The following is a 26003-nucleotide window of genomic DNA, read 5'->3' as shown; positions in this document are numbered from 1 at the left end:
CGCTGTGGCAACATCTGTGCTGCTTCTGCAATCCATTAAAAGAGATGGGGGATGCTTTAACACATGGGGCCTCCTTTGTTGCACAACTTGAAACCACATTATTGTGGGTACCATTGCTTTTTGGGTTCACGACCACCTTTACTATAGTTTGGTGTGTGTGTTTGTGTTATTAGTCCGTAAACAAGACTGCACATGTGCACATTTTCAATATCATTCATCAGATGGGACAGAAAACAAGGAAATTCAATACTGTATTCTGTATTTCTTATACCTGTAAACCAGTTAGGGCCAATACATTTTGGGGCATATTCGCTAAAGGTTTGCGTCGCCTTTGCACGGCACCAACTGGTAAAAATGGAGCAATCTGGGAGTGCCAAATTCACTAAACACTCGCAGATGGGGAAATCCGTCACTAAGTGCACTGTCAACCAGATTGTGCCATGGTGCGCTGGTGTTATTTGCGCGTATGTAAATTAGGTAATTTGCATACATTTGACGCAAAATATGCCCACCCCAATGCAAATGAGACTCATTGATATACAGCATCTAATACACTAACGCCAGCGCAAATAGCCACACCGAGTTTGCATGACGCAAATAACGTTTATGGAAAGCATGTATAAACCTGCCGCAACCTCGATCCCGGGATCATGACAGAAGTGCATGACATGGTGCACGGCCCTCTCTGGCTGATCACGCAGAGAGGAAAGAGAGAGAGAGAGACAGAGGGATGGGGACATTTTTCTATGTTGGTTTAGGACACATGACGTAACCCGGGATGGTCGGCAATGGCGGGGAGGCATTTTACGATCATTTTTATGTGCCAGATGCATACTGTACGGCCACGCCAACCTCTGAAAATATATTTTTTTTAAATAATCGCACCAATAATTTGTACTTTATGAATGAATGACGTCGTTGTCGTCCTCTCTTCTCTGTACAGCTTAATGGCGCTCTAAACGCTTACTCTCGGTCCAACCTCGTTTTCTGATAATGTCATCTTTCTCGCAACTGTTACTATAACAACCATGTTCTTGGCGCAACTCCATTACCATGTGTGGTAAATCAGGTGCAAATTTGCTCCAAGCTGTCAGTTTTGTGGGCGTGTTTGCGCCGGTATATGATTAGAGCAATATCCTTAGTGAATAGGTTGGTAACTGGGCGCAGACTGCGGGTGCAGTTGTGGTGCAATATTTCGTGCTATTACCGGACGCAGCACATTCTTAGTGAATATGCCCCTTTGACTTGTAAGTAAAATATATTAATTATGTTACTATTCATCAAGCTCTGTCTTCCCACAAAATCAATTTTGATTTGAAGTCAAAAGTCTCAATTTGTCATATTTTGTGAATAGCCCAGACATAAACTCCCAGTTTAAATTATTTTCACAAGTTAACTCAAAACAGAGACAATCAGAAGTTCACTTCACTTTTATTCAACAATGTGTTGATCTGTTTATATCATAATATTGTGTTAAACAGTAAACAGTACACTCACTGGACACCTTATTAGGTATTGTGCTGAGCATATCTACGTGAGAGTGGGAAAATATAGAAAACATATTCTGCACTGCTGCAAACCACAAGTGAAATACAAATGTTTAAAGTGTAAAGAGTAAGTCAATTTACTTGTGTGTCGAATAGTCAGTGATGCATGATGCTGGGTGTATGTTGAGGGGCTTTCTTTGCAGCGGCTTATCTGAAGCTTGCTCATACTGAAATTTTTGGGTCACAACACAATGGGGAAAAAAAATGACTGCTTGAAACTTGGAACACGGATACATTGTTGCACCCACAAGCTAAGATACCATTGTTGTCAAATGACCAAGATACTTTTTTTTTTTTTTTTTTTTTTTTTAAAACAAGTACAGCGTACCCCCAGCATACTCATTGTTCGGCACACGCAGATTCATCTATTTGTGGATTTTAATGTTTATTCTTTTAACTGCACGAGGGCGAGGTCGGGAGGCTTGAATAACATTATGTCCATTATTTCTATAATCAATTTAAGATCTGGACTCGTCAGACCACAGCACACTTTCCTCTGGCCCAGAAAAGCCGGCAATGTTTCTGGATGTTGTTGATAGATGACTGCATGGTAGAGTTTTAACTTGCATTTTCTGTCTGTGTTAACTAACAATGCTTTTTCTGAAATGTTCCAGAGCCCATGTCTGAGATCCTTTGCACAATTTGTTTACCTGTGGAATGTTCCAAACGGGTGTTTTTTTAACATTCCTCAACTTTTGTAGTCTTTTGTTACCCACATCCCAGCTTTTTTCGAGTATGTTAAATACCTTGTCTTTTTAGTGTATTCAGTTGAATTGTAGGTTGAAAAGATATGCAAGTCATTGTATTCCATTTGTATGTGTGTTTCACACAATGTATTCCAACTTCATTGGAACTGAGGTTTGGACGTATTTCACCAAAAAAGCAAAAAAAAAAACAACAACAAAAACAAAAACGACCCACTATACAGTACATCTCACAACCTTTGTGAAAATAGAGACATGATCATGATCAAGGCTATGATGAATCACAGCCAGTTTCTGGAAATATGTCTCTGAGAAAATGTATCTGGCCAAAGCATTTATGCGCTTGGTGTTGTGCGGCTGGAGTTGTGATTCAACATAATAATTCTTCTGTATGAATAATGAAAATAATCCATGGAACAGACACTGACCAAACAACAAAAACAACTGGGGAATAAAAGTTTTGAAGTGCTGATGGAAGCACAAAAGACAAACAAGGAGGAACTTCACAACTTTAATGAAAAATGTCACCTCAGGATATGAACAGTGTTGCCAACATTTATTTGAAACTCTTGAAAAACAATCAGCATTTCTGAAGAATCAATTTTCAGCAAACCTTGACAGGAAGTTAACACGTTCTGGAAATCTTAAGTAACATTAACTACTTTATAACTCCAACCATTCACTCCCTTGATGATCTGTACAATGATTTGTGGACTTTATCGGAGGAATGAATTCAATATCATGGGAAACTGTCTCTGTGAATCATCATACTTAATAGTGACCCAGTCCAAACAGAACTAAAGAAAGATGATGATGAAGAAGTTCAGAGCCTGAGGCAGCACCTCCAATCCACTGTCTAAGCATAGAAGGCAGGTGTGCTGTAGTCCCCTCACGATTCTTGTGTTGCGGCAGCGGGCTGAGGGTCCTTGATGGGAAAATGCAGTGTAAAATTGCACTTTTTTTGGGAAGGGACACAACATTGAACTGGAGCAACTTTTTGTGGACAACAGCTCGAAAAGGACAGAGCAAGTCAATCACAGTATGATTACCAGTAAATAAAAACTGGAAAACAAGAAGAAAAACATTACCTGAAATGACTGTGAAAACCTTCTCTGTGTGCACCAGGGTTATAATTGTTTTGTTTTTTTACATTCGAGTTACCGTATTTTCCGCACTATAAGGCGCACCGCATTATAAGGTGCACCTTCAACGAATTACATATTTTAAAACTTTGTCCATATATAAGGCGCTACAGTAGAGGCTGGGGTTACGTTATGCATCCATTAGATGGTGCTGCGTTAAAGAGAATGTCAACAAAACAGTCAGATAGGTCAGTCAAACTTTATTAATAGATTACAAACCAGTTTCTAACAACTCCATTCACTCCCAAAATGAATAAAAAGATGTTATATTATTTTCTCTGAGGTAAAGTATTAGTATTAGCTAGCGATCCAAGATGGCGGGATCCTCTGTGCAAGCGCGTCACCGATCGTGCAGGGTCACCGATAGCGTCTTGACAGCAAGACCTGTTGCGGCTCAATATTGATTCATACAGTATATAAGGCGCACTGGATTATAAGGCGCATGGTCAGCTTTTGAAAAAATTGAAGGCTTTTAGTGCGGAAAATACGGTAGTTTTTGTTTTTATCTATATATTTGTATATATTTTTTGTATTTATTAGATGTATGTATTTTATTTCTATTTAATGATTTATTTTTATTTAAATTCAGTTAGTTTCAATTCATGTTTGTAGTGGGTTTCTTTATTTAGAGTTTTTATTGTTATTTATTGCTTCTTTTTAGTTCAGTTATTATTAGTTTTAGTATTAGTATTAGTTTTTATATGGGGTATTTGTCGATTTGCAATATTTTACAACTGCGATTGGCTGGCAACCAGTCCAGGGTGTCCCCGCCTACTGCCCAAAGCCAGCTGAGATAGGCTCCAGCACCCCCCGCAACCCTTGTGAGGAATATGCGGTCAAGAAAATGGATGGATGGGTGGGTGGATATTTGACAAAAGCCACCCTAAATATTGTGTATTAAAACACATCATCAAAATATCATTTACAGAAAATGCTAACTTACTAAAAGATGATCGCCATCCACAAATGAAATACAGATACTGCATTACAGTTCTCAGTGCAGTAAGTGGAATTCAGACTTGGTTATATACTGGATGTGGTGTGCTGTATTGGTCATCTTAGGTACACGGCACACTCTTCTAGCAGCAACACATACCAATTGTTGCCTTGTCTTGTGTGGGTTCTCTCACATTTAATAAAAGTGTTTCAAAATGATTCAAAATTGGTTTGTGTGCATCCCACATAAGAAAGGTGTCTCTGCTTAGCTGTACTGATACATGATTGAATCAGTGCATGTCTTTTGACAGGCCAATGTACTTGCCTGAATGGCTACATGAAGGACCCAGTCCACAAGCACCTCTGCATCCGTAGTGAGTGGGGGCCCAATCAGGGGTAAGCACACATTCTCTCTTCTTTTAGGTTACTGTTTGATTCCAACAACGTGCAAAGGTTGGGGCTGACTGGGGGCGGTGGCCCTGGGCAGCCACATGATGGGGGGCATCCACAGAACCTCATCCTCCTTTTCCGTCAACGTTTGCTGATAAAGGGTCAGCTGTCTGATGTGAATGATGTTTTATTGAGTTTTTAAAAGTGTTACTTCAGCACCCACACTTCTAACGAAGGGCACTAAATGATATGAAGGGGCATCCAACAATGATTCATGTGTGATTATGTTTTTAAAATCTTCCACACCTGCACCCTGTTTTATGTACTTATTAATTTATTTATTATTTACTTTTATGCTGCGTTCTCACCAAAACCGTTTGCATTGTAGTCAATGGAATTCGCGCGCAACGGAACGAAAGTGCGTGGGGCGGCGCGGACGCGTTTCGCGCGTCGGGACGCGGTGCGCGGCAGCGAAAATCCGCACATTCGCGACGAAAATCCGCACATTCGCATATTCATCGAAGTTCAAAAAATTGAACTGTTTCGCCTCGCGGTAGCCAATCGGCTTCGAGTACGGGCAACGTCACACACAGCGTCCTCTCTATTGTCACTCCGAGCGCAACAACACGGCCAGCCGTGACAGAATGATGATCAAGAAAGTGCTGGTAAGTCTGTTTACTTGCTTTTGAACTGTACCGAGTTAGCAGCAGTGCTTATTATTAACGCCAAAGCTATTTTTAGCTCAAATGCCGGCCGCCCGATTGCCACTAAAAAAGCGAAAGTGCTATCACATACCTCAAAAAAAAGGAGAAAATAGTGCCACGGCTGTTTAGTCCCAGGAAAGAAGTGAAAGTAGTTGGCGGTACTCACTTTTTGTTGACTCGCTAAAAGTTCTCCACTTCCTTGTTCACCAAGGGACACGCCTCCTCCGCTCGGGTGAGCGCAAAACCACGAATGAGCAGCAACCGTTCCAAAAACACTCTACGCGGTGAAACGCTCGCGAATGAAGCGATTCGATTCGTATCACGATTCACAGGTCACGATTCGATTCGATACCGATTAATCCCGATACGAATTTCTAAGTCGATTGTTGCGATTTTTTTCCATTCAAATTTAGAAAATACTAATCAGTAAGCTTGTAGAGTGTAAGATTTATATGAAAATGTATTATTTATTTATCTGAAATTTCAGTCTTATAGAGGTTGTAATCTGTTTCATGTTTGAACAGCATTAAAACAAAATATTAAGGCTTAATGTTCCGTTCATATAACATTCATCCATGCTCAAGGTGTGAATCCTAAAAAAAATAAAATAAAAAATAAAAAATCGATTCTGCCGATTATTGAATCGATTCGAGAATCGCGCGATGTAGTATCGCGATATATCGCCGAATCGATTTAACACCCTAAAAAAATCGATTCGGCGATATATCGCGATACTACATCGCGCGATTCTCGAATCGATTCAATAATCGGCAGAATCGATTTTTTTTTTTTTTTTTTTTAAGGATTCACACCTTGAGCATGGAAGAATGTTATATGAACGGAACATTAAGCCTTAATATTTTATTTTAATGCTGTTCAAACATGAAACAGATTACAACCTCTATAAGACTGAAATTTCAGATAAATAAATAATACATTTTCATATAAATCTTACACTCTACAAGCGTACTGATTAGTATTTTCTAAATTTGAATGAAAAAAAATCGCAACAATCGACTTATAAATTTGTATCGGGATTAATCTGTATCGAATCGAATCGTGACCTGTGAATCGTGATACGAATCGAATCGTCAGGTACTAGGCAATTCACACCCCTACCTACTACTGTCTATTATTGGCAACTTATTGTGACAATATATATCACACTACCTATGATTTATTGATCAAATAGACATACACAACATATAGATGTCAGTCTGTATAGATGCACCACACAGCTGGGAGGGTGGAATAACTTGAAATGAGACACTTTACATCAGTAGGATACCATACACAAAATATCAGCACTCTTGCTTTCAGGTGGTTTATTTCATTTCTAGCGTTTTGTCTCTTCTTATGATCTCGCCCACTCTCTCTTTTTTTTTTTTTTTTTTTGAAATCATCATAGGCCTTGGCCTTACACCATCTTCCAGCGTGGTTTTGATCTTGTGATGGGAGAACAACCCTCTGATCGCATTTTCAGGTAAGGTGAACCGCAGAAAACTTCCAACTATACAGTGAATGTATTTTACAGCAACATGTTCCATCAACGATGGATATGTGAAGGGATAGAGTTGTTATATTGTGGCTAAGAAGTTCTATATGCCGTATCCCGTGGTTGATCATTATCTTGGGAACTAGTCTTCATATTTTCTTTGGTTAGGGTCCTTGATCGTTTAAATGATGACTCAAGAAACCACTCAAGACAGGTCTATTCCTTAAGCTGCTCTAAGATCAGAAATGCACACACAGCCTTACAGTAATATGTCATGTGCTGAAATCAATGCTTGCTACCCCAAGTGAAGTTGCCAGGACCACCACTGCCTATACGCAGATAACGCATAGTATGTCGAGCATCATCATCATCATCATCATCATCATCATCATCTGTGGGTGCTTCAATTTGCGTGAGTAGACACATTACGACATCCTTGAGTATGCATGTCATGTGTGAACGCTCCGACATGCACTTGAAATGTCGATCAAATATACATCACTAAAAATTTTAATATAACTGCAGCCCTACAACTCCACTTTCAAACTCATGTTTAGTGGGAGCCAGTATGCCACCATTTATCAGAGTACTGTCATCCCAAATAAAGTTCAGTTGTATAGGCTTTTCCTGGTTTTTTTTTTTTTTTTTTGCCAAAAGCCTTCCTACTGCTACTTGAAACTGTTCATAGTTCCCTCCGCCTTGTAGGATATATGTTTACAAAGTGTTTTCATTCATTGATTTATTGCCAGGAATTCTTCTGAGAGTTGAAACAGGTTTTGCAACCATTGGCTGATTTCAATCAGTGGCACTTCACTGTCTACTGCTATTGTGTCTTAGGGTAAGCCAAACCATCCATTAAAGCAACAAACTAGTCCCTAGTTGTCTGTTAAAGCAGTGCTTGTTAAGTGACATTCCATGTCACCCGTGGTTATGTCAGTTTAAATCTCAGGGAATTTAAATATTCCACCTGATAATACATGGTTGGGTATAAAGTTGAATATGAGAAAACAGGAGGTAACACCACCTGAACAACTATCAACATGTCAGATGGTCTTTTTCAGAAAAAGAGTTTGTTTCCCAAATACATGGGGGAAAGATGTGAAAGGGAACTGTTTTCAAAAGGGCAGACACATCGGTTTTCAGGGTAATCACATCAACAAGTAGGTGTGCGCTTCCACTTAGGAATAAATGACATACCGCTATCGAGACAAGCTGCCAGTGGCTCCTGCTGAAGCCAGTGGGGAGAACACTGAAAACATGTTTCCCATCAACAAAAGTCTCTTTGTTCTTCTAATACAAAAATCGTGTCAAGTTCTGCTATTGTTGTTGCTCTTGCAACATTCACACTAATCTCTCTCAGGCGCCCTTATATTCAAACTTTTCATTTTCACATCTTATTCAAATCAAGACAAGTCATTCAAAGTATATATTACTTCAGATAACACTTAGTGATGACTTAGTCACATAATTTTTTGTCCAACCTCAATAAAACAATATATATTTTTCAGGCAAGGTGGATGTCCAACATCACTGTATTATCACAAGTCTACGGAGCCCCTAAGGTGACATGGTAGAAAAAAACAACAACTTTGCGTTCCCTCACAAAAATCCTTGCGTTCAGTTGTGAGAGAACGCAAAGATTATTATTTTTTTTTTTTACCATGTCACCTTAGGGGCTCCGTACAAGTCAATGTGACTCACAAACTTAAAAAAAACAGAACAAAGCAAAGGTGGTTGGTTCATTATACTTGTGTGAAGCACCCGACTGGGACTCATTTTCATCCCTGGCGTTTCAAAGGTCAGACCAGCACAATTTAGTTCACAATGTTTTCATGATTTAAAGATGTATAATTTTACCTTTATTAGTCTATGGTTACTTCCATAATCATTATAATCAGGTTACATTTCAAGGACACTATTTTGCATGCTGTCTTCTGCAGATTCACGTACACCTTAGGAGAAGGGATGTGGCTTCCTCTGAGTAAAAGCTTTGTCATCCCACCTGCAGAGCTCGCCATCAACCCTTCTGCTAAATGCAAGACTGATATGACAGTTATGGAGGATGCTGTAGATGTAAGGTGAGAAATGTGAATGGGTGGGAAATTCTTCCACTGTTGACGTCTCTTACGCAATTTGTTTTCGACATGTTTTTGTTGTCTGTTGTCATAACATTGATACTCCCAACTAAACTTTTAACATAACTTGACTATCACACAACTAAGACTTATGTTGTTTAATGTGCATTTGGCATTTTTATTGAAGTTACGGTATTTGCAATGCTTTTACACTGCCTGGTTGATGGAGAGAGTCAAATTTTATATTATATTTAAGATATTTGTTATGTAACTTTTAGTTTCTGTCATATTTAACAAAGAATGAACATATTTGCAATTAAACATAAGACATAGTTTACTGTGGATGCAATAATGACCTCTATCACGTTCAACCGATTCCAAAGTTTATTCTGATTCTTCTACCTATTTACTGATCTTTAATTTTCATCCTCACCACTAAATATGAGCAGCATGGTAATGGTCATGTTCGCCTCATAGTGGAGAGGTTCTCATTCAAGTAATGGCTCAGGTCTTGCTGTTTTGAGTTTTCATGTTCTCCCTATGTTTTTTTTTTTTTTTTTAAACTGGAGACCAATCGAGTGTGGCTCATCACTTGTCTAAAATCCAGACAAGTGGCACAGAAAATTGATAAATGAATACTTTCTATGCAGTGTTCAACGATTACAAAAAATAATAATAATAATTATATAACCTGACTGTATTAATGTCTGCCAGCAACTCTGCATCTTTTAGATATTAAGGCAACAATCGAGAAAGTAAGTAGTTTTTTTTTCATATTTAACAATTTTTAAACAATATTTATTGTGGGTGGGTGTTTATTTGGTTGTATTGAAGTACTGTTAAAACCCTTTTCAGCTTTGGGGGAAGACACATGTATCATACAATGTTAAGTGAGCCGAGTGGGATTATTGACTCACAGCATCCTGAATGACACTTTGATTTAACGTGACTATTGCGGTTTTGAGAGCATTATGATCTTGCATAAAGTATGTGTTGAACGGATGAGTTTAAACAGAAGCAGAAGATGTGGGATAATGTAATTAGCAGTGAGAATTGACTTTTAAGTGTATGCTGGAACATGCTTTGTAAACAACTTAGCGTGCACAGCCGTGTCAAATCCTGCCCTAATTTGCAGATTGTTATTTGCCCTGTGAAAATTATGCCAGGTAAAATTAGCCCTGCTTAAATGAATACCCCCACATCATTTTATTTTAATGAGCATTGAACTCTGCACCAAGGACTATTTTTTTTTTCTCCCCCTGTGTCATGGTTTCAAGAGCTTGATCAACTGTAAATAGGGCAAGTGGTCCCAAGACAAAGCAAACATTTGAAATACAAGGTTGAGTGCGTTAGTCAAGTTAGTACTGAATTTCTCCAACCTGACATATTTCAACTCACCGTTTACTTTGAGATAATGGATTAAGGGATAATGTGTGTTTATCTGTCTTATTGTAAAAAGCATCCACATGTGACAATATGAACCTCACAATACAATAATTACCACGATAGTGTGGTGGTGTTGGCAATATTAAAAGGAAAGCTTATAACACTATATCAACCTATGAGTTTTCTGCTATATCCATGCCACTGTGCCAGTATGATCGCCGCTCGCCGCCATTTTGAATGACTTTGTAAACAATGCACACCGTATGTTAGTATTGGCTCAGCAGCATAAAGTGTCATATTCTATGTAGTTCATAACGGCGTGCTTGGCTGGAGCAGTTGAAAGGTAACATTTTTTGATGGTGATGTGGCGCTTTAAATATTGTAGTGTGACAGCAACAATATTGTGGCAATTGTAATATTGCAATATCACAATATTGCTGTTATTGTTACATCCCTAATAGGCACAGTGTTCAACTGGCTGCTACAGTGCACCATTCTCCTCAACTATGCTAAAGCCTTCCTCGGAGCCAAACAAAGAAAGAATAAACAAGAAAAAAGATAGGGTTATGTGCCAATATTTACCAAGTGGCGAGAGCATCGTGAAATAGTGATTAGCCGGGAAAAAAAAAAAAAAGGAAGAAAGACTTGTTTATTTGTCTGGACAAATAATGTTGGTAAGCCTAGAAAAGACAAAAATAATTTGAGCATAAGGACATGTTCAACCAACGTTTGTCCTCTAATTAGCATCACCACGAGTGTTACCAAACTTAGTCAGTCGGCCTATTTAGAGGGTGACAAGTCACTGATGTTTGGTGACATGGTATGCACCACACTTAATATTGTTCAAGGGAAGCAAATGAGCGAGTCATCTCGGGAGATTTGAAGCAGTTAAAGACAAGCATGTTAAAGGTGTTTTCAAGGATCTTCTCAAAAAGTAGAAGCCAAACATCCGTTTGTCAATTTTTAAAAAATGAGCATGGCAGACATCCTATCAGCTCTCCTGCTTGTCCGTGGGGGTGGGGGGCCGGGGGCGCATGATCAGCTAAGAATGAACATGCACGAGGTCGTTACGGCAGATTGATTGACGGGATCGAGAACCAATTGTTAAGATGATCCACCCGGAAGACGGAGAGACAAAAGATCCTTGAATACACCTTTAAAGGTAAATGTTATAAGACCATCTCCAAGCAGACGGCGGACAGATAAGACAAAGCTGGAACTTTTTGTCAACTCACATCAGCTCTATGTTCACAGATATAAAAATGAAGCACATCAAGAGAACACTGTCCTTAGTATGAAACATGGAGGACACTCTTGTCATGTTCCGGGGATGTTTGGGTGTAAGGCACAGGGTTTCTTAAATCTGTGAAATGTACAATGAAATCTCAAGTCTATCAGTGTATCCAGTGTCCAAAGGTTTGGCCTCAATTGCAGACCATGTGTCTTGGAACAGGATAATGATCCAAAACTAAAACATGGTGGGGGGTGTCATATATCGAATCAGATACTGTACATCTCGATTAGGAGTATGTGTTAGCAATAATAGTTCACTGTATGTTTTTTTTTTTCTTCCCAATTCCTTATTGGCAGCATTCCATGTCTCTCTGTGAACTGTATAACTGACTAATTCACGTTAATTGCAGAGTAATATGAGACTGAAGCCTTTGATAGTAATACGTAGCAAATGAACTAGTTCATAACCTGCTATTTTTGTATGTACCTTTGAGCTTCCCATTCTATAGTGTGCTCACTTTCAGTCCTTCTTTCATCTTCAGACAGCTGTGCCACATAATATTGTAATTAGAAGGTTCCAAACTGGTTGGTGACACATTTTACGTTATTTAAATTCTTAATCATTTGCTTTTGTTACATGGTAGACATTAGCATATTTTTCAAATATGAAGGTTAATTATTCTTTTATGTATCATATCTATTTTCAGTATGTTTCATTGAGAAGTTCCAGCCTACATTTCCTTCACTTTTGGTTGCATATAGTGAATATTTGGAGCAAAGACCTGAAAAATGTAACATGCAAGTGTATTATTTGCACACAATTATCTAAACTATAAGCACTCAAAAATGAACATTTTGCAGGAGTTGATTTCAATCAAACAGTTAGATTATGTAAAGTAGCATTTTAAATTCATTCCTAGAATTGGACTTCAATAAAAGCCTCTTTTTTTTTTTTTTCTCCCCCACTGTTTAATAAAATAATTTAGTATTTATACTTGCTGTGTGTTTCATCATCTGCAGACAGGCTGCTTAATAGGTCCCACCCGCATAAGCGACAACAAACCAAACAACAATTATAGTTGAAAAATTGGTTTCTAAGATGATATTATTTTAACTGTCAAATAAAGGAAGACAACACGTTTCCTTTTCTCTAAGGAAGAGTGTGCTTCAAGTACACTGAGGGGTAGATTCACTAAAGGTTTGCGCAGCCTTTGCGCGGCGTAATCGGTAAAAATGGAGCAATCCGGGAGCGCCGAATACACTTAACACGCGCAAATGGGCAAATCCGTCAATAAGTGCGCTGCCAACCAGATTGCGGCCCGGTGCTATTTGCGCGTATGTAAATTAGGTAATTTGCGTACATTTGACGCAAAATATGCCCACCCCAATGCAAATGAGACTCATTGATATGCAGCGTCTAATTCACTAACGCCAGCGCAAATAGCAACATGGAGTTTGCGTGACGCAAATAATAATGGAAGGCATGACAGCAGTGCATGGCGTGGTGCACGTCCCTCCCTGGCTGATCACGCAGAGAGGAAAGACCTTTTTCTTAGTTTTTTTTTTTTTTTTTTTAAATGACATAACCCAGGCTGATCGGCATAGGCGGGGGCAGGATTTTACGATCATTTTTATGAGCCAGATGCATACGTCAACCTCTGAAAATATATTTCTAACAAATGGTCGCACCAATAATTTGTACTTTATGAATGAATTACGTCGTCGTCCTCTCTCTACAGCTTAACAGCGCAAAATTAGGAAAACCGCTCGGCACCGCTCGGTCCAACCTCGCTTTCTGATAATGTCATCTTTTTTGCAGCTGTTATGATACTACCATGTTCTTGGCGCAAGTCCATTGACGTGTGGTAAATCAGACGCAAATTTGCTCGCCATTGAAAATATGTGGCACCTTATGAAGCAGAAAATATGAAAACAGTGACGCTGGACTTGCGAACAACTGAAGTTTTACATCAAGCAAGAATGAGAAAGAATCCCATCTAGAAAGCTTCAACAATTACTGTGCCAGCTGTTTGTGGAAAATGTTGCAGGCTTCAAATTCAAAATGAGTGAATATTTACAAAAAAACAAAACAAAACATTAAGTTTTCACATTTTTGATTTGATTGATTTTGATTTGATTTATTGAACATATAAACATACAAACAAACAGCAGAGAAACAAAATTAAAAAAGAACAAAAAAATTACATTAAATGGCAAGACATTAAATATTAAATGTCTTGTGTTTGTAGTGTATTTAATTGAATATAGGAAATATTTCATCGTGTTCTGTTTTAATTTGTTTTACACAACATCCCAACATTGTTATTGTGTTTTGTTTTTTGATGTTGCATAGCTCACATGATGAATATAAACATCTACAAAAATAATAATAATAATAAAAGTTGCTGTCAATAAAACTTGCAAGATTGTATCTACAAGAAAAAGGCATATATCCATAATGCATTGTCGTTTACAGAGAAGAATTGATGATCAGTTCATCCTTTGACTCCTTGGAGGTTCTCCTCGACTCATTTGGTCCCGTCAGAGACTGTACCAAAGACAACGGAGGCTGTAGCCGCAATTTCCGCTGCATATCTGACAGAAAACTGGACTCCACTGGATGTGTGGTAAGTCATCTGTTGCCTGTACATCTTGCAAAACAACATTCATATGAATCCGAGTATGTAAAGCACCCAACACATCAAGATGGCTCTGTTATATTCTAGGTCTGCTTTGCTACACACAGCACACAGTGTCTTCAATCTGCATGGTAGTACTGGAAGTTTCAACATTATAAAGACTTTTGGGAGCAATATATGCTATGTAGCATCAGAAAACTCACTTCTTTTTTTTTAAATAGTTCTGTTGGATCTTACAAATGAAGCAATTTCTTCCCTGACAATATGCTGCATTCTACTACATGATATTCTGTATCATATTGCTGGTATTATAAGTGTCAAATGGAGTTAAAGCGATTAACATGCCAAAAGAAAGCGTAACATAAACTGACATTACCCTCTGCAGGTAATGAGCCAGTCACAATATCTGGTGCTTTGGTATTTTAAATCCATAATGATTGAATATACATCCCTGCCCATCACTGTTTAAGATCATCTCCCTTTATAAGTATTATGTGGCATATCCCAAGTTTAATATTGTTTAACAAGTGAATTTAAAGTGTATGTACCCTTTTGTCTAAAATAACTCTCACACATGACAGCACATTAATTAGGTCGAGGTGGTGCTTAGCAACCGGTGTATGTAGCAGCCAATTCTGTTTTCTTCTCCATCTGTTGGGGATATAAGCAATAACATTCCGTATTTGCACAACCATAGAGCTGTCTGCTAATATTTTGCTTCTTCTAAATCCCTCTCCACCAGTGAGAAGCTGTCAAACACTCAAATACAACCAATGTTTTTTTTTTCCCCCTCCCCTAAGTACTTTGATGCGGATACTTTCAGGTGGATGCTGCTTATTCAGTCCAGAAAACGTTATCATCTGGAGAGAAAAACGGCTCCTGTTCAGTACGTGACACATACCTGACCAGACGTATATGCTCACTTAAAACAACAGCAACACAACTATCTGTATCTGTGCAGACTGGTACCAAATGGCCCGAGGTCTGGTACTGGGCCACAAACCTTTGAATTGTGTACTTCTGCACATGCCAGCTTGAATTGAATCACTTCCAAGTTGCCACGCATGACACAAGTGCAGGTGCATCTGGCCTGAAAGGGCAAAAAAGGCTCAGTAATGGATTAGTAGAACAGACACCGATTCTTGCACACCTTGGCAAATCTAACATTTCAAATATAATATTTCACAAAGTACTGCATTTTGTCATCTGTCATTTGGATTGCGGAAATCATTCAATTCTCCCTTTACTGAATAAACAGGAAGCTGTTTTTCTGAATCTGCTGCTCTGGTAATATTCACGTTATTCCGCTGGGGAGCAAACAAAGACACTAGATGATGTCAGGCCAGTTACAGTTGCGCTCATAAGTTTACATACCCCTACCCAGCGGTCCCCAAGCATTTTCTGCTCCTGATGACTCGGCTATGAATCGTCACCCAAATGCACATGCACATCACTCATGTCCACTTCAACCTCTGAAAATAGTATTTCTGATTTTATTGCTCACTATGTATTTGTGCGCACAAGTTTAGGGTATTTGTAAACGTATGAGCACAGCTGTGTAAAATGAGTATTATTGCAACATTAAAAAAAACATTTTGCACTGTACAAAGTTTTGATAAAGGTGACTTATGGAATTTTTGTCAGGGTTTGTGGGGGATTGAGGACCAAAATGGAGGGAGGCAAGGTCCTCACGTGGCTGGTGTGCTCGGAAGCATTCTTTAATTTAACTCATAAACAAAGTACAACAAAACAAGGCTGGGAACTAAACTTGCTAGTTTGTAAAGTAAACGGGCAGGACTCAGAGACGCAGGGAAACAAGCTGTGACGGCGATAGGACAACAACAACAAAGACTCGATCAGGACTGAACGAAAGCAGGGAACTAAATACACATACTAACGAGAGACACCTGGACAAAACACAAGTGGCTTGGGGAGCTGATTGGATAACACAAGGGAACGGGAAAACGAGCACAGGTGGACATGATAAGACTTGACGAGACAGAACAAGAGACACAAGGAAAACATGACTAACCCAGATCCTAACAATTTTACTATTTATTTACTATTTAGATTTGGAAATTGAATAAAAACAGTAATATGTGATTTAAAAAAAAAAGCATGATATTTTTATTATTCCATTTATGTAGGAGTACAGGCCGTTTATCCGTTTCACCAAGCTTCATCATACCATTGGCCAATCCACTTCGTAGTCATTTAATAATACATCAGTTGCACCATGCATATTACTTTTTGCAATAGGTTTTGCACAATATGAAATCATTTTCTAAACTTGCACAGGAATATGGCACTGAAAGTTCAGAGAAACTGTATCCCCCTTTTATATGACGAGATGACAGGGTTGAAATTTCTTAGCTACCACTTTGAAGTAGTGTAGCATTCTAACATGCCGCCAACCAAAATGTGAAATGGAAAATTGTAATCCAATCTAGTTTTTCAATCAATATTCGTAATATTTATATTATTTCTTTACTATGCACTAATTGTATGCATACTGGTAAAAATCAAAGTAGCCAAACTGAAAAGCGGGGCATTGCCCAAATTCTGACCAGACACTCAGCAGCTGACAGAGCTGGTTAACAGTAACATAAAAAATATATATATAAAAAAGTCTGACAAAGAAAATTAAACAATAATTCTCATGAGCTGAGGGCAATCAAAGTCCTCAAATGTGTTTAGGCTAAAATGAAGAGAGTACAGCACATTGACACTGAAAATGACTTGAACATGCCGACAGTGTTTTGCTGATACTATTATGGTTTACAATCGTTGTGTGCTCGGCAGAGGGCAGCAACCATTCTACGTCACTACCCAGAATGCATCTCATAGTTGGGTTAGTAACAACCGAATCAATCAAGAGCAAACACGTCATTCTAGTCGGGGTTCCTTTTAAGTTTTTGCTCAAGTTGTTGAGGTTTTATTACAAAAATTAAAGTTCAGTTATGTGAAAACTCGTGCTCCAATTCTTTCAGTTACATCTGACCTTACTGACAACATACTGATTAATAACTTCAAGTAAGAACTTTTTAGCCGACTGATGCAGTATAACGGTGACCTTAGCGAAAGTCTTTCATGTCGTCACCCTCCATTTCATCTCATTTTCGATGATGTCATCCCAGCTGAGTTCTCCTTTTCCTGAGCTTATCTTCATTTACCGGCTTTGCCTGAAAGCCATCCCCAGGTGCAACAGCTGCCACTTTAGTCAGTCAGCCTCTAATTACGCACAGATTGCATGCACAAATTGAATGAAACCGGCAGCACACATTTGCCATTTACTTTTACTTGAGATAAAACACACTGAATATACACAATTAGCATTTCCAAATGAGACATGGATAGAAAGAGGCAGGTGAGACATTTGTCTTCCTTATATCCAGGAATTACTCGATATATTGCAATTTCCAAAGTAATACAATTTGAATCTGGATAAACAACATTGGAATGTAATTTTAATAGATTGTGATGATTTCAAGAAGCAATAAACTGAAAATGGAAGGTAATGCAAAGGCGACTGTACTGCCTTCCACCCTTGTAAGATTTTTGTTCCCCCTTAAGTGCACTGTAAATGTTCAAACTGTACATAATATACCAATAACTTAGAATATTAATATGTTTTAAGAATAAAGCCCTTTCACACTTGATGACGATTTATGCTACATTACTGTAATTCAGTGTTGTTCGTCATGGAGGTGGATGTTACAAGGGAGCACTACCAGTTCATCAATTTGTGTTTTCTTCATTGTTATATGTTAAATTGTCCCATTTAAGTAAGGAAACAAAAAAGAAAAGGCTCAAATGTATTTTTTACTTGGCTGTTGCACCTGCAACTGGTCTTCTTTGAACAAATTCAACAAATTATTGTTTGTCAATAAAGCACCTACAAACGTTTTATCGATGTTTCGGATCATTCATTCGAGTTAGTGATCATCTCTAGACTTTAACACAATATGTATGTATTTTTTTCCCATATATATATATATATATATATATATATATATATATATATATATATATATATATATATATATATATATACATACATACATACATACACACACACAGTATATTTGAGTGGTATCACATTATGAGAAATGAAACAGTGTTGAGTGAAGTCACTACATGACAGCGATAAGGCCGAAACTCAACCCAAAGGAGGAATTGGAGCACAGCAAATTGTCACTTCTGATATTTTCTCTCTTTGGATCATCTGATTTATGTGAGCCTCAGCACATTAAACTCAAAAATATAATGGCTCTGTTCTGTCACTATACTACTACTAATACTACTACTATGACTAATAATAGCGGCACGGTGGATGAGTGGTTAGCATGTCCGCCTCCCAGTTTTGAGGACTCCGGTTCGAGTACAGGCCTTCCTGGGTGGAGTTTGCATGTCTCCCCGTGCCCGTGTGGGTCTTCTCCGGGTACTCCGGTCTCCTCCCACATTCCAAAGACATACGTGGCAGGTTAATTGGGCGCTCCGAATTGTCCCTAGGTGTGCTTGTGAGCGTGGATGGTTGTTCGTCTCTGTGTGCCCTGCGATTGGCTGGCAACCAGTCCAGGGTGTCCCCTGCCTACTGCCCAGAGCCTGCTGAGATAGGTGCCAGCACCCCCCGCGCCCCTTGTGAGGAATAAACGGTCAAAAAAATGGATGGATGGATGGATGACTAATAATAATATAGCAGATATTAGAAAGACTTTCATTTGGCAATTTATTTAATTTAAAACCCCTCTTGGGGGGATTTTTATCCTGTCGCTACAATATAAAACTCATAAAAAGTTACATTATAACAATAATTAGAATGAGAAGAATAATTGCAATTAGTAAATATATGAAAACAATGTGCCAACATAACCTTTTACCTTTTGCCTACCAAGTGTCCTGCATGGGTTTGATTCTTAGGACGCACTCAAACTAGGGTCATTGTACCGTGCCCAAGCACGCTTGCTGCTAAAGCCCGGGTTCTATAGGTAGTGTGAACGCAATCGATCCGAGCCTGAATCCGGTTCGGATCCCCAGTTTGGCACGATTGGGCCAGAGAACGGTACGGTTGGCTACACGTGCGCACAGCCGTGGCGAGTAGTCGGAGCGTGAAATGTAACCATGACATCACGTACGTACGTGCACGTATATAGCGAGCGCCCAGAACTATTGACCATACAACAACCAGAGCGTCCCTAGCACAAAGACATGACAGCAGCAAAAGTGTCACTTTGGGCTGATATTTCGCAGAGAACTGACAAAAACAAAACAAACAGTAAAGTTAGTGCAACCGTGTTGTTGAGTTCGCTCTCCATAAGCGGTGCTGAGCCGTCGAACCAACGGTCCCCTTATGATAACGTTTTCTTCTTGCATGACTCAACGTGATGACGTATATTTCTGAGGCAACTGGGCCCCGGGCACGGTTTGGTTAGTGTTTCTCAATCCTGGTCCTCGGGGGGCCCACTATCCAGCCTATTTTCCATGTCTCCCTATTCCCAATGCAGCTGATTCTAATGACAGCTAATCAGCAAGCTCTGGGAAAGCCTGATAATGATTCTCACCTGCGTTGGAATTGGGAGACATGGAAAACAGGCTGGATAGAGGGCCCCCGAGGACCAGGGTTGAGAAACACAGGGTTAGAGTTATGTGAGTGTGGGCCGGAGGGGGACAGGGGAGGGGGGCAATCAGGCTTCAGTACAGTACGGTGTGTGCGCGCCCTTAGTTGTGCCCAGAAGGGCATCCAATATAAAAAACGCCAAACAAATCGTGCAAGGAACAACTGATGAGCCAAGCCGAAAGTCACAATATGAAGCATCTTACATTGTCACGGTCAGTTATTGTCAATTAATACCTCAAGAGGGGAGCACAGACAAGCTGTGATATCTCAACTCAAATATTTTTAGTCAGATATATTTTTGAAGCAATAGAACATAAGCTAGGCATTCCAAATTATTTTGTTTTTTTTTCTATGCTTTTTATAGTCTGCAACTGGAACTTCTAATGTTCAAGTGATAAATTTTAGAGAATAATTTGAATGTTTTTTTTAAACAAAGATAACAATATTAAAAATTATATCCATACCATACAGTTTTTCTTAGATTCAAGCAGCAAAGAAAGCTATTAAAATAATCTGTAAATTAAACTCAAGTATACATTTTATTTGATGCCTTTACATTAATTCCAAGATTTTCCTCAGATATTTGTTACCAGCAAAATACTCCAAGTAAAAAAAATAAAAAAATTAAATAAAATTAAAAAAAATTCATTGTGATTAGGGACAATTGTCCAATTAATTAGTTTAAAGAATATAATCACTTGATAGCACTAATATATAGTTTACAATATTTTTTTTTTCTTTTTTTCTTTCTTTTTTAAAGAGCTCAGAATTGTTCATTCGGTAGTCTTACCGATTCAACGTCTTATCATCATTGCTCTTTTTTTTTTGTGTGTGTGCGTGCGTTTGCGTGTGTGCGTTTGCGTGCGTGCGTTGGCGTGCGTGCGTGCGTGTGCGCGCAAATACGTATAAATTTATACTCATTAATTCACCTAAAGCCTTATAAATATCCCATTACCCTTCGCCTTAACCTGGTACTTCAGAATCTTGCCAGAGTCGTGAAGTTTAAATGGTCAGGAGACCAGAGAAAAGGTCAGAAAAAAAATAAAGAGAAAAGAAAGATAAATCAAAGTGAAATCCAGCACCGACCAAACACTTCCTGCCTTCCCCATGATTACAAAATCAAAGTCTTACGCCAACCCCGGAAGCCTCTAAATTCCAGCAAATTTAGCGAGATCTCAAGAGACCAGAGGAAAAACTAAAGAGAGGAAGGAGGGAAGGATCGATAAGGCAGAGTGAGATCCATAGAAGCCAGTACATCCAATCCATCAAAGTGAAATCCAGCACCAACAAAACCCCTCCTGCGTGGTTACAAAACCAGAGTCTTATGCCAACCCCAGAAGCCTCAAACTTCCAATAAATTGAGATCTCAAGTGACCAGAGGAAAAACTAAAAAGAGGAAGGAGGGAAGGATAGATAAAGCAAAGTGAGATCCACAGACACCAGCACCCACTGATTCAAGGGACTGTGGGAGGGAGAGGCTACTTCTGTTGAGTTTCAGTAGATGCTGGTGCGACGGATCTGGCATGCATAAGGACCACCACCAAAGAAAGAAAGCCGTCAACCGCGGTCCAGCAAAGCGAGCACCCCCCCCCGCCCCCCCCCCCCCCCCCCCGAAACCCCCAGGCCGCGGCAGCACCAAGGCCACCCCCAAGCCACCCGAGCGGACACCGGTCGGCGAGCCGACCCAGACGCCCGGAACACCCCCGCCCCAGCCCCGGCCCACACCCCCGAGCCCAAGGCCGCAGAACGAGGCCCAGCGGGCCCCCACAGCGCCCCACCGGTCCCCAGCCCCCACCCCCCCACGACCCCCCCGCACCCCACCCAAACCCGCCACCCACCACGACCCAGGCCCCACCACCCCCGGCCCCCAAACCCCCGAGATAGTTTACAATATTTACTGGATTTAATAAGACTAATTTGTAGTTTTCATATTTCAGTTTGTACAAAGCAGAATGATTTCAGTATTAGAGTCATTTTCTTGTGTCAGTCCTCAATCGATGTGCCTCTTCATTGATCTGCCAATCAGACAAATCAGACAACTTAGAAAAGTGTTGAGCTTATCCAACTGGTCTTATGGGGATTTGTTGCTGTTTGGCAGTGGCACAGTGCTGATTCCCTTAAGCTCCAAAAGCGCCGAAGGAATTTATCTTCATTTAAAAAGAGGATTAAAAGGCATGGTGCTTCAAGGGGCTTTCTGAGTGCAGATTTAAGGCTGCTGACTTACACTGCAGACCATACGCGTCATGCAATGTCCATCTTTAAAACAACACGATATAATTGTTATTTTGTTTAACAGAAATCAATCATGAAACATGTTTACTGTATATATGTATACAATGGACATATTGTGTTTAATTTATCTCATAATACAGGTAATACTCATTGCAAAACACTATTTTTTCCCCAACTGAAATTAATAGAAATGCCATTAACGATTTCTAGCCCTCCAAAACAACACTCACACATACACATTATGTGCTGAGAAGCTTGGATCCCAAAGCGCAGACAAAAATAAGGTTTTAACTATTTATTCACATAACTTGACTAAACGAAAAACATGCGAATGCATCGAGAATCACGGGATGCCAAACCCCCCTTGGGCTGCGAAGTAGCACAGAGGAACAGTGAGCAATAATCCGGCGAACACACACATTTCTCAGACACTTATATAGACAGTCAATCAATCTCATTGGTTGTGGCTAGACATGTGAGTACCAGCACTGACGTGAAATTCTCTGATTGGCTGTTGACCCAGCAATGCGATTAAAGATTCCTGATATCACAAAGTTCTTACAGATAGTTCCTGACATCACCTAATCTCATTGCATTTAAGATCCTTGACCTCACATAGTCTTAAAGTAGATGAAACTAGATGATTGTTACACTTGACCTCGACTTAACAGGTCATGAACTCAAACCTAACCCAGGCGTGACCCAGAAATGAGACAAGGCCCAAACATTACGCCTGCATGACCCTAGTCATGACACACATAAAATTAATTATTATATAGCCGTGTTCATGTTTTTTTTTTTTTTTGAGAAAGTGGACTCAACACAGTATAAAAAACACAATAATATTTCATTCCCGTATAACTTGCAAAATTCAAGCACAAATCTTGACTGTACCTAATGTACTGTCCTTCCCATGTAAGAAAATGTTTTGTCTATACTGTACTTAATGTGAAAACTTCATTATTTTTAATGAACAATTGGTATCCATCCATCCATCCATTTTCTTGACCGCTTATTCCTCACAAGGTTCGCGGGGGGTGCTGGAGCCTATTTCAGCTGGCTCTGGGCAGTAGGCGGGGGACAACCTGGACTGGTTGCCAGCCAAATGCAGACAATTGGTATCTTTCAAAGCTAATTTTGCCATGTGTTGGCACTGAAGATCACATCACGTGCTGAGGAAGCAGGTAACGGCCAAACATGGCTCAGTTTGCTGATGAAACCCAGAAATCAGGTGAGCCGTGATTGGCTATTACTTATTTCCTCAGCACGTGTGATTCCACCTTCAGTCGATACCATCCCAACTTCCGTGTCTTGGTTCAGCTGTATGTTGTGACACACTTCTAAATAAAGTTCACGCTGCACGTCAAATAGTTTGTCAAGCACAGACGCATAGAACCACAAACGAGATTATTGGCCAGGAAATTTCATCCCACAGTTTGCTGAAGAGTGTGCTGAACATGGTTATATAAATAAACTAACTAGAGTCATCATCTTTCAATTTGTCATGTACACACACGTACACAAAATGTGACCTCTGCATTTGACCCATCACAGTAGTGGACACAACAAACACACAATGTTATTGGCATGAACTGGAGCAGGCGGCTACTTACGCACCAGGTTACAGTTTGGGGTATGATGTTTTGCTCAAGGACACCGTAGCCATGTGTCCTGGGGATGCTGAGAGTGGATGGTGTAGAACCCGAGTCCTTGCAGGGGCGACCTTCACCACTTGGCCACGGCCACTCTTGAAAACTAATGAACTAACTACTATAGAAAATAATATCCGAGTATGGAGTCGTAAAAACAAAAAAAAGAAATGTGTTAGTGATACCCAGTGCTTCAATAAAGGTGTGTCTCTCTTGCTGCTGTTCAGAAGTAGCGCTGCCTTGTTAAAATGCACTCCATCAAAGTTGTCTTTGAAGTAATAGCTGACAGGAAACAGAATGTGAATTTGACTTCACAGCTTTGTGGAGGGAAAAAATGTTAGGGAAATACTGAGCACAATTGCAAAGTAGGAAACCAAGGTAAAGTCAGGTCTTGCAGCACTTCATGTGGTTGCTCTTCAAAAGTCACCGTTTCTGTGCTTTATAGCTTCTTTTTCATTCACAGCCTTAACTTGTATCTCCACTCTGCAAATTAGGGCTGTGCATGAATGGGTGATGCCTCGGACTGCAAATTGGCAGTTCAAAACGAATGCTGAATTACAATTTTCAGATTCCAGTGAAAATGAATCAGCAGTTATAGGGCTGTCAAAATTAATCGATTAATCGACAAGTAATTGATTATCAAATTAATCGACAACTACTTTAAATCGAGTTATCATTTGGTGCCATTTTTCTAATTTAAAATTGTCAAAATCCTCTGATTTCAGCATATCAAGAGTAATTGTTCACAGTTTTTTGTAGTCTTTCATGAACGAAGACTGATTATCTTCTATGTTTATTCAAAATTTGACATTTGCAAACATCTGATTTTACTTGGGAAAGCAATGACCAAACTAACAACATAGAACAACATCAATTCCCCTTTTTTTTCTAATCACTATACGAATATGAAGAACTTAAATTAATAACCACAAATGACTGGTTAATAAACAGTAATCAGGGAAAAATGTAATAATAGGTAATGTATTAAATGCAAAATGAAAATGAATATGATTAGTCGATTAATCGATTGAATAATCAGTAAATTAATCAATTCTAAAAATCTTGGAATACCATACGTCTGTGGAGTGTGCAGTTTCACGTGATGTGTGCTCTTGGAGACTCATCCATTTTCTTCACTGCTTACGCCTCACAAGGGTCGTGGAGATGCACACAGAGACAAACAACCTCTTGGTGACTCGATACATGGACATTTTTGCACGTCTACGGGAATGTTTCACCACTAAAACTAAAACTGTTACGTAATCAGTCAATAAAGCCCATCTAGGCAACGTATCAGTGCCTTTGTTGTCACGTTGTTGTTGGCCTCTGACGAGAAAGCAAATTTGACCACTTAAAGAAATTAGTGTTTTTACGGTTCTTCACAGTTTGATGCATAATTAACATATTCACATTTTTTTATGCATTTAAAAATCATTCCAAATATGCAGTCAAAGTCATTGGGGAGGGGAGGGGGGGTGGTGAAGGAGATGAGCGAGATGATCTGAGTACAGTCAATCACACTCATATCTGCATCTGCAAAGTTGTGAACCTTAACGATGTTTGACATTTGACTTTATTTTAATCCAAATGAATCATAACGCATAAGGTGGACATTTGTTGCTGGCACACTGAAAGCTCTGCCACTGAATGTGTGGAGTTTGGGATTGGGAGCAGGCGGGGCACCAGATGAGCGCAGCCTACGGCAGGAGTGTCGGCTTGGAGTAGTTTGGATGATGTATGGTGTGTCCAAGAAGTGGTGGGATTTATAGGTCATAAGGACAATTTAAAATGACTTAAGTATTATTGATATGTCAGACAACTGTGTACACTCTATAAAGATAAAACACCTTACTCCCTAACTCTTCTCACTAAAACCGTGTTCCTCTCTTGAAAACAATGATGTACTTAGTGTGGAATATTATGACACATCGCCGTAGCCTTGTTGTGAAAAATGACCTTTCAAATATAGTAAGGGAGAAAAGCTACATTTATACAAATGAATGAAATTCATTAAAATATGTGTTTTTATCCATTAAGAGTAACACATATCTTGCCTGTGAAATGTTCATTTCCATTTTGACAACAAATTATTTATTGTTTATCAATGTCATGAACAGTGTTGGGAATGTTACTTCATAAAATTAGTTATAGTTATTGACTACTTGCTCACAATGTAATTGAATTACTTCATTGTAAAAATGAATTGATAGCAAGCAAAGTAACCATTTTCACTACTTAAAAAAATGTTTTATAT

General features: G+C 39.2%; 1 protein-coding gene across 7 annotated transcripts in view; it reads left to right on the top strand.

The window, feature by feature from the left end:
* Nucleotides 1-26003, top strand: part of astn1 (astrotactin 1) — a 372478-nt gene that overhangs the window by 121962 nt on the left and 224513 nt on the right. For all 7 annotated transcript variants that reach the window (XM_077536498.1, XM_077536523.1, XM_077536516.1 and 4 more), the window contains exons 9-12: nucleotides 4641-4725; nucleotides 6832-6906; nucleotides 8859-8996; nucleotides 14089-14239. In XM_077536498.1, coding sequence (XP_077392624.1) covers nucleotides 4641-4725; nucleotides 6832-6906; nucleotides 8859-8996; nucleotides 14089-14239 — 449 coding nt within the window. The remainder of the gene's footprint in view (nucleotides 1-4640; nucleotides 4726-6831; nucleotides 6907-8858; nucleotides 8997-14088; nucleotides 14240-26003) is intronic.

This window comes from Festucalex cinctus, chromosome 1 (genome assembly GCF_051991245.1).
Source record: "Festucalex cinctus isolate MCC-2025b chromosome 1, RoL_Fcin_1.0, whole genome shotgun sequence".
NCBI classification, from domain to species: Eukaryota; Metazoa; Chordata; class Actinopteri; order Syngnathiformes; family Syngnathidae; genus Festucalex; species Festucalex cinctus.
Note: the sequence above shows the minus strand (reverse complement) of the source record. Positions and strands in the feature narration are given on the sequence as shown.